At 32.1% G+C, this 15,289-nt stretch overlaps 1 protein-coding gene across 1 annotated transcript; it reads left to right on the forward strand.

Moving 5' to 3' along the window:
* Positions 1–11,342: 11,342 nt before the first annotated feature.
* Positions 11,343–15,026, forward strand: LOC145672732 (uncharacterized). The gene has a single exon (XM_081741908.1). It carries the CDS (start codon positions 11,343–11,345, stop codon positions 15,024–15,026), a length of 3,684 nt encoding a protein of 1,227 aa, XP_081598034.1.
* The last annotated feature ends 263 nt before the right edge of the window (positions 15,027–15,289 follow it).

A 15,289-nucleotide genomic window follows, 5' to 3' on the forward strand; every position in this document is an offset into this window, starting at 1 on the left:
AAGACTCATACATAATAACATTTAAAAACTTATAATCCCCATCCCAACTTAACCTTAGCATTCATAGCAGTACCAACCCCAAAAGCAGCTAATCGTTCACCAATTGGCGCATCACTATTAAATGCTCTTTTCCATGCTTTAGTTTCTAGTTCCTTATCTGCAATATGTCTTGACTCTGTATCTTTATTGTCTCTGTAGTATATATCGTGCTCTTTACAAGCCTCATCTAATGGGTTAATACCTCCATCTCCTCTTTCTAATCTTTCCTCTAGCTTCGTAAAAGGTCCGCAAAATTTGTAGCCTGGAATATGTAACTCTGGTATACCCTTCATGTTTAAAATCCTATTCATTAATCCTTTCCCAAGCTTCTCATCATTCCAGAATCGTGGCGGTAACGTATTTAAGATCTTAATCAAATACCCTATACCTTTTGGATCATTAGGAATAAACTGTGAAAGCTTATTATTAATCATATTCACTATACCTACTTTCTCATTGTAAAAGTTATCATTTCCAGCCTTTTCTTCTCCATCTATAACTATTAACCTATCTATAAGCTTTCTCACATCATCCATCCATACATATTCTTTAGGTATCTCTGTATATTGTTTGATTCCTTCACCAGTCCTTTTAGGTGTCGTGTTCTTTTTAGGAGTTGGAGGTAAAGTTGGTTTAATATAATTATCCCAAATAGGCTTGATAATATTAATGTACTTAGAACCTCTACTCGATGCTACTTTTTTATCTCGATTATATTTTTGGAAGGCAGCATCTGAGTCTATTATTATTTCCTTGTACTGTTCAAAATCGTCATCGTCATAATCTTCAATGGTTTTATTAGTATTCATCGTTAACAATTCCCATAGACCTTCTGTTCCTTTATAAGTTTTACCACTAATTATCAAATCATCACCATTCACTTTAACTTCAGAGTTTCCTATCTTATTTATTATTTTCCCATCTTCTTCTACAGTTCTTATTCCAAATACACTATCATTTCTTTTACTATAATATTTCGTTGCAATCTTACCAAATGATTGTGCTGTTGTTAAAGGTTCTACTCCTTCCACTTTGTCTTTAATTTGTTTTCTCATTTGTTTTATTTCTCCCGTTATAGGCGTATCACTACTACTTGGAGAACTATCATAAGGTATCTTTTTAGGTGTTTCTAGTAGACTGGGATCTATTGAAGCCGTCTTATGTGCAACTGGAACAAGTTCAGTTATTAGATTTTTATTTTGTTCTGCTACTTCTTTGATCTCACTTCCCAAGTTTTGAATAGCATCGATTACAGGTTGTTCTTGCGTCTTAAATTTATCATATATACCTGCTCTTTCTTTCTTCCAAGATTTGAAGCCTTTTATCAAGAACTCCTTCAACTTAATATTCTTATCAATTTCTTTCTCATCCATTTATTGTATAGCAAACGAACGTCAATAAACGCCAAAGAACGTTAATGAACGTCAATGAACGTAAAAGAACGTCAATAAACGTCAAAGAACGTCAAACGTTAAAACGTAAAACGCCAATAAACATCAAACGTTTAAGAAGTGTTTTATCTTGTTCGAGTTGGAAGTATGTGCACGCTGAAAATGAAGCAACAAAAGAGCCATTAGAAACGCTTTGAAATATGTCGATATTTAAGCTTGACGATCAAGAGTTGTTAACATTATTAGACAAAGAAGGCAATGCGTGGTTCAAAGGTAAAGACGTTGCCACAATTTTAGAGTATTCACGACCAAGAGATGCTATTCAAGACCATGTAGATGAAGAAGATAAGAAATTTTTTTCAGAAGTTAGAGGCGGTGATTTACCGCCCCCTTTAAATTCGCAGCCTCGTACAATTTTCATTAACGAGTCTGGGCTGTACTCTCTGGTTCTACGTTCAAAGCTACCCAAAGCTAAAGAGTTTAAGAAATGGATAACAACCGAAGTACTACCAGCAATCAGACGAACAGGCCAGTACAGGCTAGAACAATCCAACGACATGCTCCAGTTAGTATCGGCCTTCCAAAAACAACTCTCACTTCAGTCTCAAACCATCAACACTCTGAGCAGCAACCTATTCAAACGCGAAAGTCTGCTCCAATCCGTAGAACCCAAGATAGTCCCCGATACACACAACGAACTTAAGTTGCACAAGTTTGTACTAATCAAGAAGAACTACAAGGACGGCGACGACTCAGACGACGAGACAAACCGACGTAACGTTGACTTTGAATACTACGCCATTAGAGTTCAAGAACAAAACTTACAATCAAGACTCGACTTAGCACGCAAACGTTACCCACAAATGGAAATCATAATGCAAGTAACAGACCCCAACTCAATCAATCTATTCAATAGGGTTAAAGAGCGCTTACAAGACAAGATAAAAACAAAACAGATGCACTTATCACTTGGTTCAACATTGAGCGAGTCGGACCTAATGATGGAGATACTTAAAGTTCACAAGGACAAGCTTAATCAAGTTGAAGACAGTGTCCAAGACAGCGATAAAGAATAAATCACATACACTAATTAGCTTTATGAACATGTTCATCAAGCCTATTAATGAATACGAAGAACGATAGACTCTTATTCAAACGTTTAAGAAGTGTTTTATCTTGTTCCTATACTTACCATTGTTTACCTTCCTTGTCATATCAATTACTATAAAACCATAATCTTCTTGCCAACATTTTGAACATATCTCTTTAAATTTATCATAAGACATATCTCCTCCAACAAACTCATTATACACATGTTTAAGATTAGTGTCATCTTGTCTGAATATGCATAGGAAGTTAACGTTATCTCTTATAAGCTGTTTAGGTACTTTTGAATATGTTTGTGCAAGATAGAAACAGTCTAAATGTCTATGCCTACCTCTTGTAAAGTAATTTCTAACAGTATCTTGATTCTCCAAAATGTAATCGTCAAACACAACAACAGAGTATTCTTCACATTCATCAATAGGTACAATAGAGTCATTACTGCTTAAGAACGCTGCTATTTGCTTCTTAAACTTTAGTTCTGCCTTTTCAAATCGATCTTTTAACTGCTCATACTTTGGCTGATTCATGCTTTTAGAATATATGTAGAAGTAATTATTGTTTAACCAACCTGGCTGTAATAAGAAGTTAAATAGCAAAAACGTTTTACCAGACCCCGACGAACCTACGATAAGACAACGAATATCATCAGGTATAAGTTCTCCATTTCTTTTCTTAGCTGTTGTTTCTTTTATCATCTCCTTTACATCCCAATTAATAGTTTTCTTACTCATTTATTATAGAGAAAATCGACTCTTTTATGATCTTATATCTTTAAGTTGTTCTCTGATCTTAAGCAGCGTATCTTTTATATATTCGCTATCCATTTCACCATTTAGTGTTATTATCATCTCTAACTGTTCTTTAAATGAGTTAATACAAGTGACAATGGTTTTATATTCATCTTTTCTTTTGCTTATGTTTAACTTAGAAGACAAACCTGTTATTATAGCACTTCCAGTTGCAAGAGACGTTGTTAATATCGAGTAAATTGTTACAGGTATAAAAATATTAATAAACCCAGTTGTTGCAGAAAGTATAACCGACAACGTGATCAAAGTGTAGTATGCATATTTAACAATTCGTAGTTTTCTCTTTTTCTTCTTTAAACTGCATTCTAACTTTTGAATGATATCTTCTATTAACTTGATTACTTTCTCTCTTGGAATATCTCTAGGTAAATCAAACTCGCTCATTTATTATATAATAAATGGCTAAGGTATTCAAGTTAACGAGTGATACTTCTGTTTTAAAGAAGAAGCTCCATTACGAATTAGATAACAAAAGCAACTATTTAAGTATAGGACTAGTTGGGTTTTACAGTACATATCTGACACCAAACATAACAACACAAAAAAACAGTTTCTCATATGGTGATAGACAAGTTTTTATACCAGAAGGACAATACAGCTTAAACAGTCTTAATGAATATTTAAAATCTCAATCCATCAACATAACATTATCAGAAGATCATTTAAGAAATAGAGTTAAAATTGAAACTGATAGTAATGATGTTACAATTGGGAGTATAGGCACTGTCCTCGGGTTTAATGTTTTTGAAGTTTTAGAAAAGAACAAAGCACATATTGGAAGTAAGTTGCCAAAGTTTCATCCGTTTGATACTATAAATGTTCACTGTAATATAGCAGATGGCATGTTTGTTAAAGATACAGAATACACACATAGAGAAACAGGGATCATAGCATCATTCAAAACAGATGCTGAGTTCAAACATAGTATCATTTACGAGCCTACTTATCCATTATTTTTCCCTATATCCAAAGACAAGGTTGACAACTTTGAGATAAGGATAACAGATGAGAATGATTCCTTAATTGATTTTGGTGGAGCAACAACAACTGTACTTTTACAAACTAAGATTTTCTCTTAAATAAATAGGAAGATGTGTTCTATTAAAGGTTGTATGTTTAGTGTTCCTTATAACGAACTAAAGGATCTAAATATTGATCATGTATTAACAAAGAAACAACTTAGTGATAAATCTAAGAAAATTAAAGAAGGTAAAGGAATGGATTTAACTTTAACTACTGCACAAATGAAAAAGATTAAGAAAGAGCATATTGGCGGTTTTATCTTTACAATTCCAGCCATTTTAGCAGCTTTAGGAGCAGTTGGCTCATTAGCAGGTGGTGCAGCAGCGATTACTAAAACTGTACTGGATGCTAAGAAGAATAAACAAGAACTTGAAGAACAAAAAAGACACAATATGGCTATGGAAGAAAAGCAGGGAGCAGGTAAACCAAGGAAGTCAAAAAACTAAAACCATTGACCAACTTCGATATAGAGAGGTTGGCTAAAGAACTAAAGATAAAACGATTTAGAGGTGTATATATGAGTGATGAACTTCCACATAAGCCCTATGTACATGAGTGTGGTGTAGTTAACCTTGATAAATCAGAAAACATTGGTACTCATTGGATATGCTATTGGAAAGACAACAACATAAAGTACGTGTTTGATTCTTATGGTGGTGTTCCTCCTAAACAACTGGTACAATATCTTGGTACCGAAAACTTACTTTACAATGACGAACGAATACAAGACTTTAACTCAGTTATATGTGGTCATCTTTGTGTTAAGGTTTTAAATCTTCTAAATCAAGGGTATTCTTTTAGTGACGTTATGTATATGATTAAAAATGATTAAGTGCTTTTATGGTTTGTATCCATAAAAGTTTTGTGTTAAGATAAACAATGGAAGCAATACACAATAGATTTTTAGCTTATTTTGAGAAGCATCAGGATGAATTAAATGCACTAGATAGTTATAATTTTTATCAGTATTTTGAGTATGTTAGTGAGATAGACTTAAAAGATAGAAACAACGTATATAATGTCATTGATTTATGGAAAATGCTAATACCTAAATTTCTGTACACGGAAGAAGAGTTGGAAAAGTTACGCCCAATAATTACCTTAAAGGACTTGCTGCCAAATTATAGCGCCGCACCATTACAATGCAGTTATTGTGGTAGTAAGTCATTAACAAAAGGTATGAGTAGATACATTTGTGACGATTGTTCTGTAGCGAATGGTTTTGTTTACGATACTTGTGAAGGAATGAGAGCTGCTTGCGTAAGAAAACCATGGTATGATACTACAAAAAGATTTAGATTACAGTTATCTCGTCTGCAAGCTTTACAGGATAGAATTATTCCCGAAGAGGTGCTCAAGGTGTTAAATGATGAACTTAGAGATATACCAAGAGATTTAATATCAACAAAAGATGTTCTAGAAGTACTAAAGAAAAACAAATACACAAAATATTATGATGATGTCTATTTAATACACTATCACCTAACCGATCAAAAACCATTAAAATTACAGCATATGGAGGAAACACTTGTAAATGAGTTCGAAAACTTACACGAGGTCTTTAAAGAACTGTATCCGAAAAGAGTATTGTTTATTAACTTGAAATGTGTATTGTACCATCTGTTGAAAAAGCACGATGTTCATGTTGATATTGATTTTAAACAGTCACCTAGACAAATAGAGATGTTAAAGAAATGTTTTGAAAAACTAGGATGGGCATTTTCTATATAATAAATGAGTATGGATATATTCGGTAATGTTAAAGATAGAAAAGGTGATGTTGATATTAGTGAAGAAAAATTAAAATTGTTGGAGAATTTAAATGATGTTGTTAGCGTAAGTCAACTTAGGTCAATAGAAGCCCAATTAGAGAACGATAGAAAACGATTTGAAGATGCATTAGAAACGTTACAAGACACATACATTAAGAAAGAAGATTTTCAAAAGATTAGGATGGATACTACTAAATTGGTTATGCAGAAAGAAACCATGCCTCTACTATATCGATTAAGAGCTAAAAACGTTAAGGAGCCAATCTTCAGAATATTTAATCTCTCTAATGGTTACAAATTTCTCTATAATGGAAAAATAATGCACATGGACTTAAGTTTGGATAAATACTTTCTAGATATATATTTGGGTGATACTTTGGTTAACGGCATACCTTTTGACTTTAAGAAGAACGATATAATTACGATTAAACCAAATAAAAATTCAGCTATGGAAGAAGGACAACTATTATTTGTTGTAATGTACATAGAAAGAGAGCTTTCCTAAAGACGTTTGCTATATAATAAATATGGATATCTTTGGTAATGTTAAAATGACATCAGAGTTAGATAATACAGTTGTGAGAAAAGATATTGCTATGTTGAGAGAAGAGCTTAACTTCATCAAACGGAGTTATGTTATAGAGCTTCATAGTCGATTGATATCAGAAAATGTTGAAACCCCGTTCTTTTTAATACATAATCTATCTATCGCATACAAATTTCTTTATAAAGGTAGGTTAATGCATATAGAATCATCTTACAATACGTATTATATAGATATATATTTAAATGGTTCTCTAGTTGAAACTTTTCCATTGCACTTTAATACAAATGATCTATTAGCAGTTAGGCCATCTAAAGGTTCTGATCTGAAACATGGTAAATTACTATTGCTTCTTATGCATGTAGAAAGAGAAGATGAAGATAGTGATGATGATGGTGAGAATGTTGATAGCATAATATTAAACAGCGATAGTTATTGATTTTCTATATAATAAACAGGATGTATTGTGTTAAGTGTAAGAAATCAACAGATACGAAAAAAGATACCATTAGAATTGAACAAACAAAGAATGGAAGATATCTAAAGAAAGGTATTTGTTCTGTATGTGGTGTTACTAAAACTCAATTCGTTAAAAAGCCTGATTGACTAGAAGAAGGTAAAGGTGTTAGAGAAGACATTATAGAAGAAATTCACAAACCATCTAGAAAAAACTTTAACAGATTAAGTGTAGTTATAAAAGGTATCGATGATCTTTGGCAGGCTGATCTTGTAGAAATGGATAGCGGAGTATTAAAAGGCGTTTCCAAAATCAATAAAGGTTATAAGTATTTGCTAACGATTATAGATGTGTTCTCGAAATATGCGTTTGCTGTTCCTGTTAAAGATAAGAGTGGGAAGAATGTTACAGAAGCATTCGAATCCATATTAAGAACGAGAAAACCTAGTAACTTACAAACAGATCAAGGTAAAGAGTTTTACAATAAAGAGTTTAAGAAGTTGATGGAGGAAAATCAGATTAATCATTACTCAACCTATAGTGATAAGAAAGCTTCTGTTGTTGAGAGATTTAATCGAACGCTTAAACAGAACATGTGGAAAAGATTCACAACACAAGGAAATTATAAATGGATAGAGATATTACCAACACTAGTTAAAGAGTATAATCATCAAATTCATAGAACAATTGGTTTAAAACCTATAGAAGTTAACAAGAAGAATGAGCAAGCAGTATTGGAGAAAGTGTATCAAAAAGAATATAAGCGTGTTAAGCCCAAATACAAGTTAGGTGATCATGTTCGTATAAGTAAGTCTAAAGGGTTATTTGAGAAAGGATATACACCTAATTGGTCAACAGAAGTATTTGTTATTAGCGAAGTTATTCCATCCAATCCACCTACATATAGAATTAAAGATTTAGAAGAAGATGATGTGCAAGGTAGATTTTACGAACCAGAACTATTAAAGACGAAACATAAAGATGAATACTTGGTGGAAAAGGTGTTAAGAAAGAAAGGTGACAAAGTATACGTTAAATGGCTAGGGTTTGATGATTCGCATAATAGTTGGATAGATAAGAGTAATGTTGTAGTGTAAATATAAATGTTTGTCTTTTATGGTTATTATACCATAAAAGGTTGGTTTAAATGAGATAAAGAGTAGCGAAACGATACCCTCATAAGCATATATTTCCAGGGTCGGTTTAAGATTACATAGAACAGGTGATGGGGACGATTCTACCAACCGCTCTATGTATGCAATCAAAGGTGGAGAAAGGCTTGATAACTGATTGAAAAATAAACAATCAAAAAAGTTATTAGATTACAACAACAAACTTCGAAGTGGTCGGGATTCAGGCCACTTCAGAAACTCGTCTTACACAGTAAAACTAGATGGTAATGAAAATGAAGTTAAAAATTAACATTTTCTATATAATAAATATGAGTACTATGGATAGTTCACTTAGTCTAAATGACATTTGCTACAAACAAATTAAAGATGATTACTGGTATGGTTTGTTTGGTGACTTCAAGTTGATTATAGATAAGAGCACTGGATATTTTAACGCTACCAAGTTGTGTCAGAGTGGTGGTAAGAGGTTTGATCATTGGTTAGAAAACAAACAATCAAAAGAGCTAATAAGGTATTACGATGAAAAAACCGACTCCCAGCTTCCTGGGAGTCGCTCTAAGTATCTAGTAAAAGGTGGAGGGGATACAGAAACCAATGTTATTATCTCAGGAACATATGTCTACAAAAAGATATTTCTTGCTATTGCCTTATGGATATCACAAGACTTCTACGACAAATGCTATGATATCATCGAAGACTATTTCGTTTCTAATTTTAAACAAATTCGAGAAGACCAAGAAGAGTTACAATCAAGAGTAGAAGAGATAGAACAACAAATGAACGATTTGAGAATAGAAAACACAAGACTTAGAGATATAGCTGCAGAACATACAGAAGATCCAGGGAAAGTACACAAACTAGTTATTATTAAAAAGAACCTCACGGCTGGTCAGCTTCAAGACATAGTAGACAAGTACGACACAGACAAACACTATCAGGTTAGGCGTTACGAGTCATACAAATATTGGGTTGGAAGGGTTCAGCAGCGAAACATCAAAGCAAGACTTCAGTGTCTCAAAGAAAAGTACCCAAGTATGTCAGTGTTATCAGAAACCAAAGATCCAAACTCGGTCAACCTCCTAAACAAAGTCAAAGAAAAATACAGCTGTGTTGTTTCGTATGGTTGTCATGTGGATATTGAAGGAGAAGACGACGAGTTTGTTGTTGATTTGTTTTTAAGTATACGAGACAATTAACAATAAGTTGTGTGTTTAGATATTTGTAAAGGTAACAACTTTTATGGTATAATAGCCATAAAAGATAATTAGTTAAACATTACCCTCTGCTGCAACATCGAATGCTAAATTCAACATACTACCTAAATCGGGATGATTATGATATTTTCTTATTATGGCTCTCCAATCTACGTAATGTCTAAATATATATATAAAATCTACAGAGAGGTCTTGATAAGTTGAAATGTTACGCCAATGAACTCTGCCTTCGAACTCTGCAATAAATTCTTCTGTTAAATTTTGAGACATTGAAATCATTTCCCAATCTACTTTGTCAGCGTAATCTCTTATAAAGTTTTCTGATAATTGACGAGTTCCAGATATGTACCACCAATTAACTCTATCTGCATGTTTTCGTATAAAGGCTTCAGAGAGTTCGTTTTTGTAAGATATAGCATCAAAATCAACTTTATCTATAAACTCATTAATAAATTCTTCAGATAGCTTTTGGTGATACGATACTTCTTTCCAATCAACTCTATCTGCAAATTCTCTTATAAAGTCTTCTGATAAGTCTTGGCTTCCTGAAATAATCTCCCAATCAACTTTATCAGCTAATTCTCTTATAAACTCTTCCGATAAATTTTTCCATAAACATATTTCAATCAAATTAACTTTCTGCAGATATTTGCGTATGAAGTCTTCTGTAATGTGATCATAGTTATATTCCTCCTCATAATCATCATAACCTATAGATAACCATTGCTCATTAGTTAGTGAATCTAATATCTCATCGGATAAGTCCATAACGTTTGCATAGAGAATGTTTTGTATGAGAAATGAGTTCTTTTCTTTAGTGGCTTTCTTGAACAAATGATCTAACATACCTATGGACACGCTAAAATTTATTTTGTCTTTATCATTATAACCACCAATATCTAAATATTTACATACACAATCAAATACTGGTTTGTAAGACAATATTTCCTTAGCACTAGTCATGTTTGTTTTTATTCTTAGATTTTTAAATTTATTTCATTTTTTGTTGGTTTTCTATATAACAAATATGGAGAAAGAATTTGATTTATTACATGATAGACTTAACCTTATTCATGAAGATCTTAAACTTTTAGCAGCACTACTAGAGAAGCAAATACTGTTAAAGGAGAAAGAATTATTAATAGCACAACAAAAAACATCTGATTTGAGTAGTGATGATGAATATAAATATGGCAGTGATGATTATGATGATGATGATGAGTAAGTTTACAAAAATGATTTAATTTTAAATGTGTATATGTGACTTTGATGGGTTAATCCCATGAAAGCCGTGTTCTAATACAACGCGTAATATGTAGACAATGGCAGGGGTGTGCAATGTTAAGCGTTGTACTAGGACAAATGAAAATGAACTGAAATAATCCGGCGAAGGTAAAAATTGAAGAGTAATAAAGATTTTCTATATAATAAATAAGATGAGTAATTATAGTAAATTTACTGTAGTAGAGTTAAGACGCCAATGTAAAGAGAAGGGAATCAGAAGATATTCCCGATTAAGAAAAGCAGAACTGATAGACCTTCTTAAACAACATGACGATGAACAAAGCAGAAGGCAAATTAGAGATATATTCCCCTTTAAACAAGAAGTGTTCTCTGAAAGCGAAATAGCACAAAATACACCAAAGTTAAAGCGAAAGCATTTGAAAAAGTTATTTCCATTTGATGATGATTTATTTACAAATAAAAAATATTACGAGATCTTAAATGTTAATGAGCCGACATACAATGAAAAATTTAAATCCTATACAACAGATTAGAAAATAAAACTGACAAATATAACAGGTGAAACACTTACTGAAACAATACAAAGATTACACACAGCAGTAGACGATATGATTGACCAAGCTAAACAAGCTTCCAATTTTAAAAAGAATGACAGAATAAGAGTTGTTGTGCACAACGATGGATTTTGGACTAAAGCAATATCAACACCAATAACAACTGAACTAAATGCTAGAAATGTATTAACACACGTGCAAAGAATTGTAACATCTGACGAAACAATCAATATTGAAGAAACAACATTTAATATTCAAATCATTAACATGCCTAGAGGAAGTAAAACAAACAGACGATTATTAAACCTTGCAGAAGACAAAAAAGCTAAAAGATGTATTACCAAAATCAATAACAATGACAATTTGTGTTGTCCACGTGCAATCATTTCAGCCTTAACGTATAAAACAAATGTAATACTTGATCAAGAGCTAACACCACAAAACATTAAAGATATAAGACGTGGAAGAAAAATACAGACAAAATTAACTGAGAGACTTTGTAATCGTTTACCGAGCTACTGTGAAGACGGTTTTACATTAGACGATATTAAACAATGTGAAGAACTATTAAACATTCAAATTAAAGTTGTATGTGCTGAAAACATGAACGCTATTATTTACTCAGGGCAAGACAAAGAGGTGAAGATTTATTTATATAAAAGTGGAAATCATTTTGACGCAATTAACAGCATGCAAGCTTTTATTGGAAGTGTTTATTATTGTGAAAAGTGTGATACAGCATACGATCATAAAGAAAAACACAAATCATGTATACGAATTATACCAATTTGTAATATGTGTAAGCAACCTGAACATCAAGAAGAAGAGATTGATAACATTTATTGTGAAGCTTGTAATCGATTTTGTTATAACCAAACATGTAAAGATAACCATTCAGTTGTTTGTAAAGAAGTTTATAAGTGTAAAGGTTGTAATAAAATTTTATTAAGATATAAGAAACACAAGTGTGGATATTACTACTGTATCAACTGTAATTGTGTAGCTAAAGAAAACGTTCACAAATGTTACATGCAATACAAACGCCAGAAAGGTTATTGTGATGATGAATGTGTGTGTAATGCTAAAAAAGAATTAACTGTTACAGATTTGTTTATTATGCTATACAAGACTTATGGTATCGAAGATCGTGGTAAGAAAATTGTTAAAGAAAAAAACATGTACGAAACCATGTCTAAGTGGAGGAAACTTCAAAAGATATATGATGCATGGAACAACAACAAGTTAACAGTAGATGACTTTAAGTATATAATTAAGAACTTTCTAAAGTCGAGTATTAAACAAATGAACAGTTGTAATTACACAGAAAAGTATATATGGTTTGATTACGAAGCACAACAAGACACAGGAATTCATAAAGCTAATTATGTAGTTGCTCATGACTTTAAAGGTAGCAAATATTACTTTGAAACAAATGACGATTTTTGTAAGTGGTTAGTTTCAAAAGAACATAGTGGTTACACTTGTATTGCGCATAATGCCAAAGCTTATGATTCGTACTTTGTTCTTCAGTACTGCATTAAGAATGCTTTGAAACCTTACACTATATATAACGGCTCTAAGCTAATGTTACTTGAAATTCCAAAAGCAAACATAAAAATTATTGATAGTATTAACTTTGTAGCACAACCATTATCGAGTTTTCCTAAGACATTTGGTCTAAAAGAATTAAAGAAAGGTTATTTTCCACATTTGTTTAATAAGCCTGAAAATCAAAACTATGTTGGGCCAATACCTAACGCAAAATACTATGGGATTAGTACCATGAAAAAAGATCAAAGAGAAGCGTTTCTTAACTGGCATCAAGAAAGAAGAGAAGAAAATTATGTGTTTGACTTTAAAAAAGAGTTAAGAGAGTATTGTGATTCGGATGTAGATATTTTAAGAAGAGGTTGTTTAGAACTAAGAAATCAGTTTTTAGAAATAGCAAACATTGATCCATTTCAATACTTAACAATTGCAAGTGTGTGTATGGGCATTTATAGATCAAAATACATACAAGAAAACACAATTGGTATTATTAAAGAAGAAAAGAAAGAAAAATACTCTAAACAGTCTATTGCATGGTTAAATTCTTTTAAGAACAATAATATTAAACACGCGTTAAACAATGGAGAAGTAACGATATGTGGATCTAAAGTTGATGGTTACGATTATAAAACAAAGACAGTGTATCAATATCACGGTTGTTTCTGGCATGGTTGCAACAAATGTTTTGAGAAGTATACTATCAACAATGTCAATCACGAAACAATGGAAGATCTATATGAGAAAACAAGAAGAAGATCTCAACAAATAAAAGAAGCTGGTTATAATCTTACAGAGATGTGGGAGTGTGATTGGTTAAAAGATAAAAGAGCCAAACAGTTAATTCAAAAAACTAGTCTTATTGAGAAACTAAAGTTCAGAGATGCATTCTTTGGTGGTAGAACCAATGCTTCAAAATTAAAAGTTACTAATAAGAAGATGAAATATATCGATGTGTGCAGCTTGTATCCAACTGTTTTGTTTTATGATCAATTTCCTATTGGCCACTCAACAACATTAAAGTCTATCTCTCCTGAAAAATACAAGTGTAAAAAGTACTTTGGTTATATACTTTGTAAAGTTCTTCCGCCAAAACAATTGTATCATCCTGTATTACCAGTTAAAGATAACAATATTAATAAGTTGGTGTTTCCCTTATGTAATCAATGTATGATAAATCAAACTAAGACCTGCACACACAGTGACGAACAAAGAATGATAACAGGTACTTGGACAACTATAGAGTTAGATAAAGCTTTAGAGAAAGGTTATGAGTTAATTGAAATTTACGAGATTCAACATTTTCCCAAAACAAGTAACAAACTCTTTAGAGGTTACATTAAAGACTTCATGAAAATCAAATTAGAAACATCACCATGGGAAGATGACTTTCAAACAAAAGATGATTATATTAAAACTATTAAAGACACACTTAATATTGATTTAAATCCTGATCAAATAATGGCAAATCCTGGTAAGAGAGCAGTTGCAAAAATTTGTTTAAATTCGTTATGGGGAAAGTTTGGCCAAAGACAAAACTTAACTCAAACTGAATACATTACAGATGTTAGAAGATGGTACGAGTTACTTTTAGATGACAAATTAGAAATATCTGAATGTTTGTTTATCAGCGACGAGATGGTTCAAGTTTCATATAAATACAAAGACGTATATGTTAACAATTCTTATTCCACTAATATTCACATTGCAACTTTTACAACAGCACATGCGAGGTTAAGACTTTATGACATGTTGGATAAGTTAGGTGAAGATGTAGCGTATTACGATACTGATTCTATTGTTTATATTGTTAATGGTATAGAAGTAAAGACTGGTAGTAACCTTGGTGAGTGGACAGATGAGTTAGGAAAAGATGTTTATATTACTGAGTGGTATTCAACTGGTCCAAAGAGTTATTACTACAAAACAGATAAAAACAAAACTGTGATGAAAATTAAAGGATTTACTCTTAATTATGAGAACTCTTTGAATCTTAATGATGAAAACATAAAGAAGGTTGTTAACAAAGAACTAGCGAACATAACTCTTAATTATAATCAAATAACAAGAGACAAGAGAACAAAAAATTTAGTTAACAAACCTGTGACTAAAGAGTTTCAAATGGATTACGACAAAAGAGTTGTTTTAAAGGAAAAAGATAATATCATCAATACTTTACCTTATGGTTATTAGGTTTAAGTTTTAGATTTAGGTTTAGTTTTAGTTAGATTTAAGTCCTTTATGGTTATATATCATAAAGGTCATTATGTTCTGTCTTCTTATGTTCTGTGTGGTTTATGTTCTCCAAAGACAGTGGTCCGTACAGACGCGTAAAATTTGAACTTGATCATTGAAAAAGTGGTCCAAAAAAAGTGGTCCGTACAGACGCCTATACTACTGACGTCACAAGGTGACAAAATTTGCTCATTTTGGTGACTATCCCCTTGGCGGATCCC

The sequence above is a fragment of the Thermobia domestica genome, chromosome 16 (genome assembly GCF_964235325.1).
Source record: "Thermobia domestica chromosome 16, izTheDome1.hap1.1, whole genome shotgun sequence".
NCBI lineage: Eukaryota > Metazoa > Arthropoda > Insecta > Zygentoma > Lepismatidae > Thermobia > Thermobia domestica.

Excerpts from the sequence above, each read along its gene's own strand:
- LOC145672732 (XM_081741908.1), top strand. The coding sequence starts at position 11,343 with ATGATTGACCAAGCTAAACAAGCTTCCAATTTTAAAAAGAATGACAGA.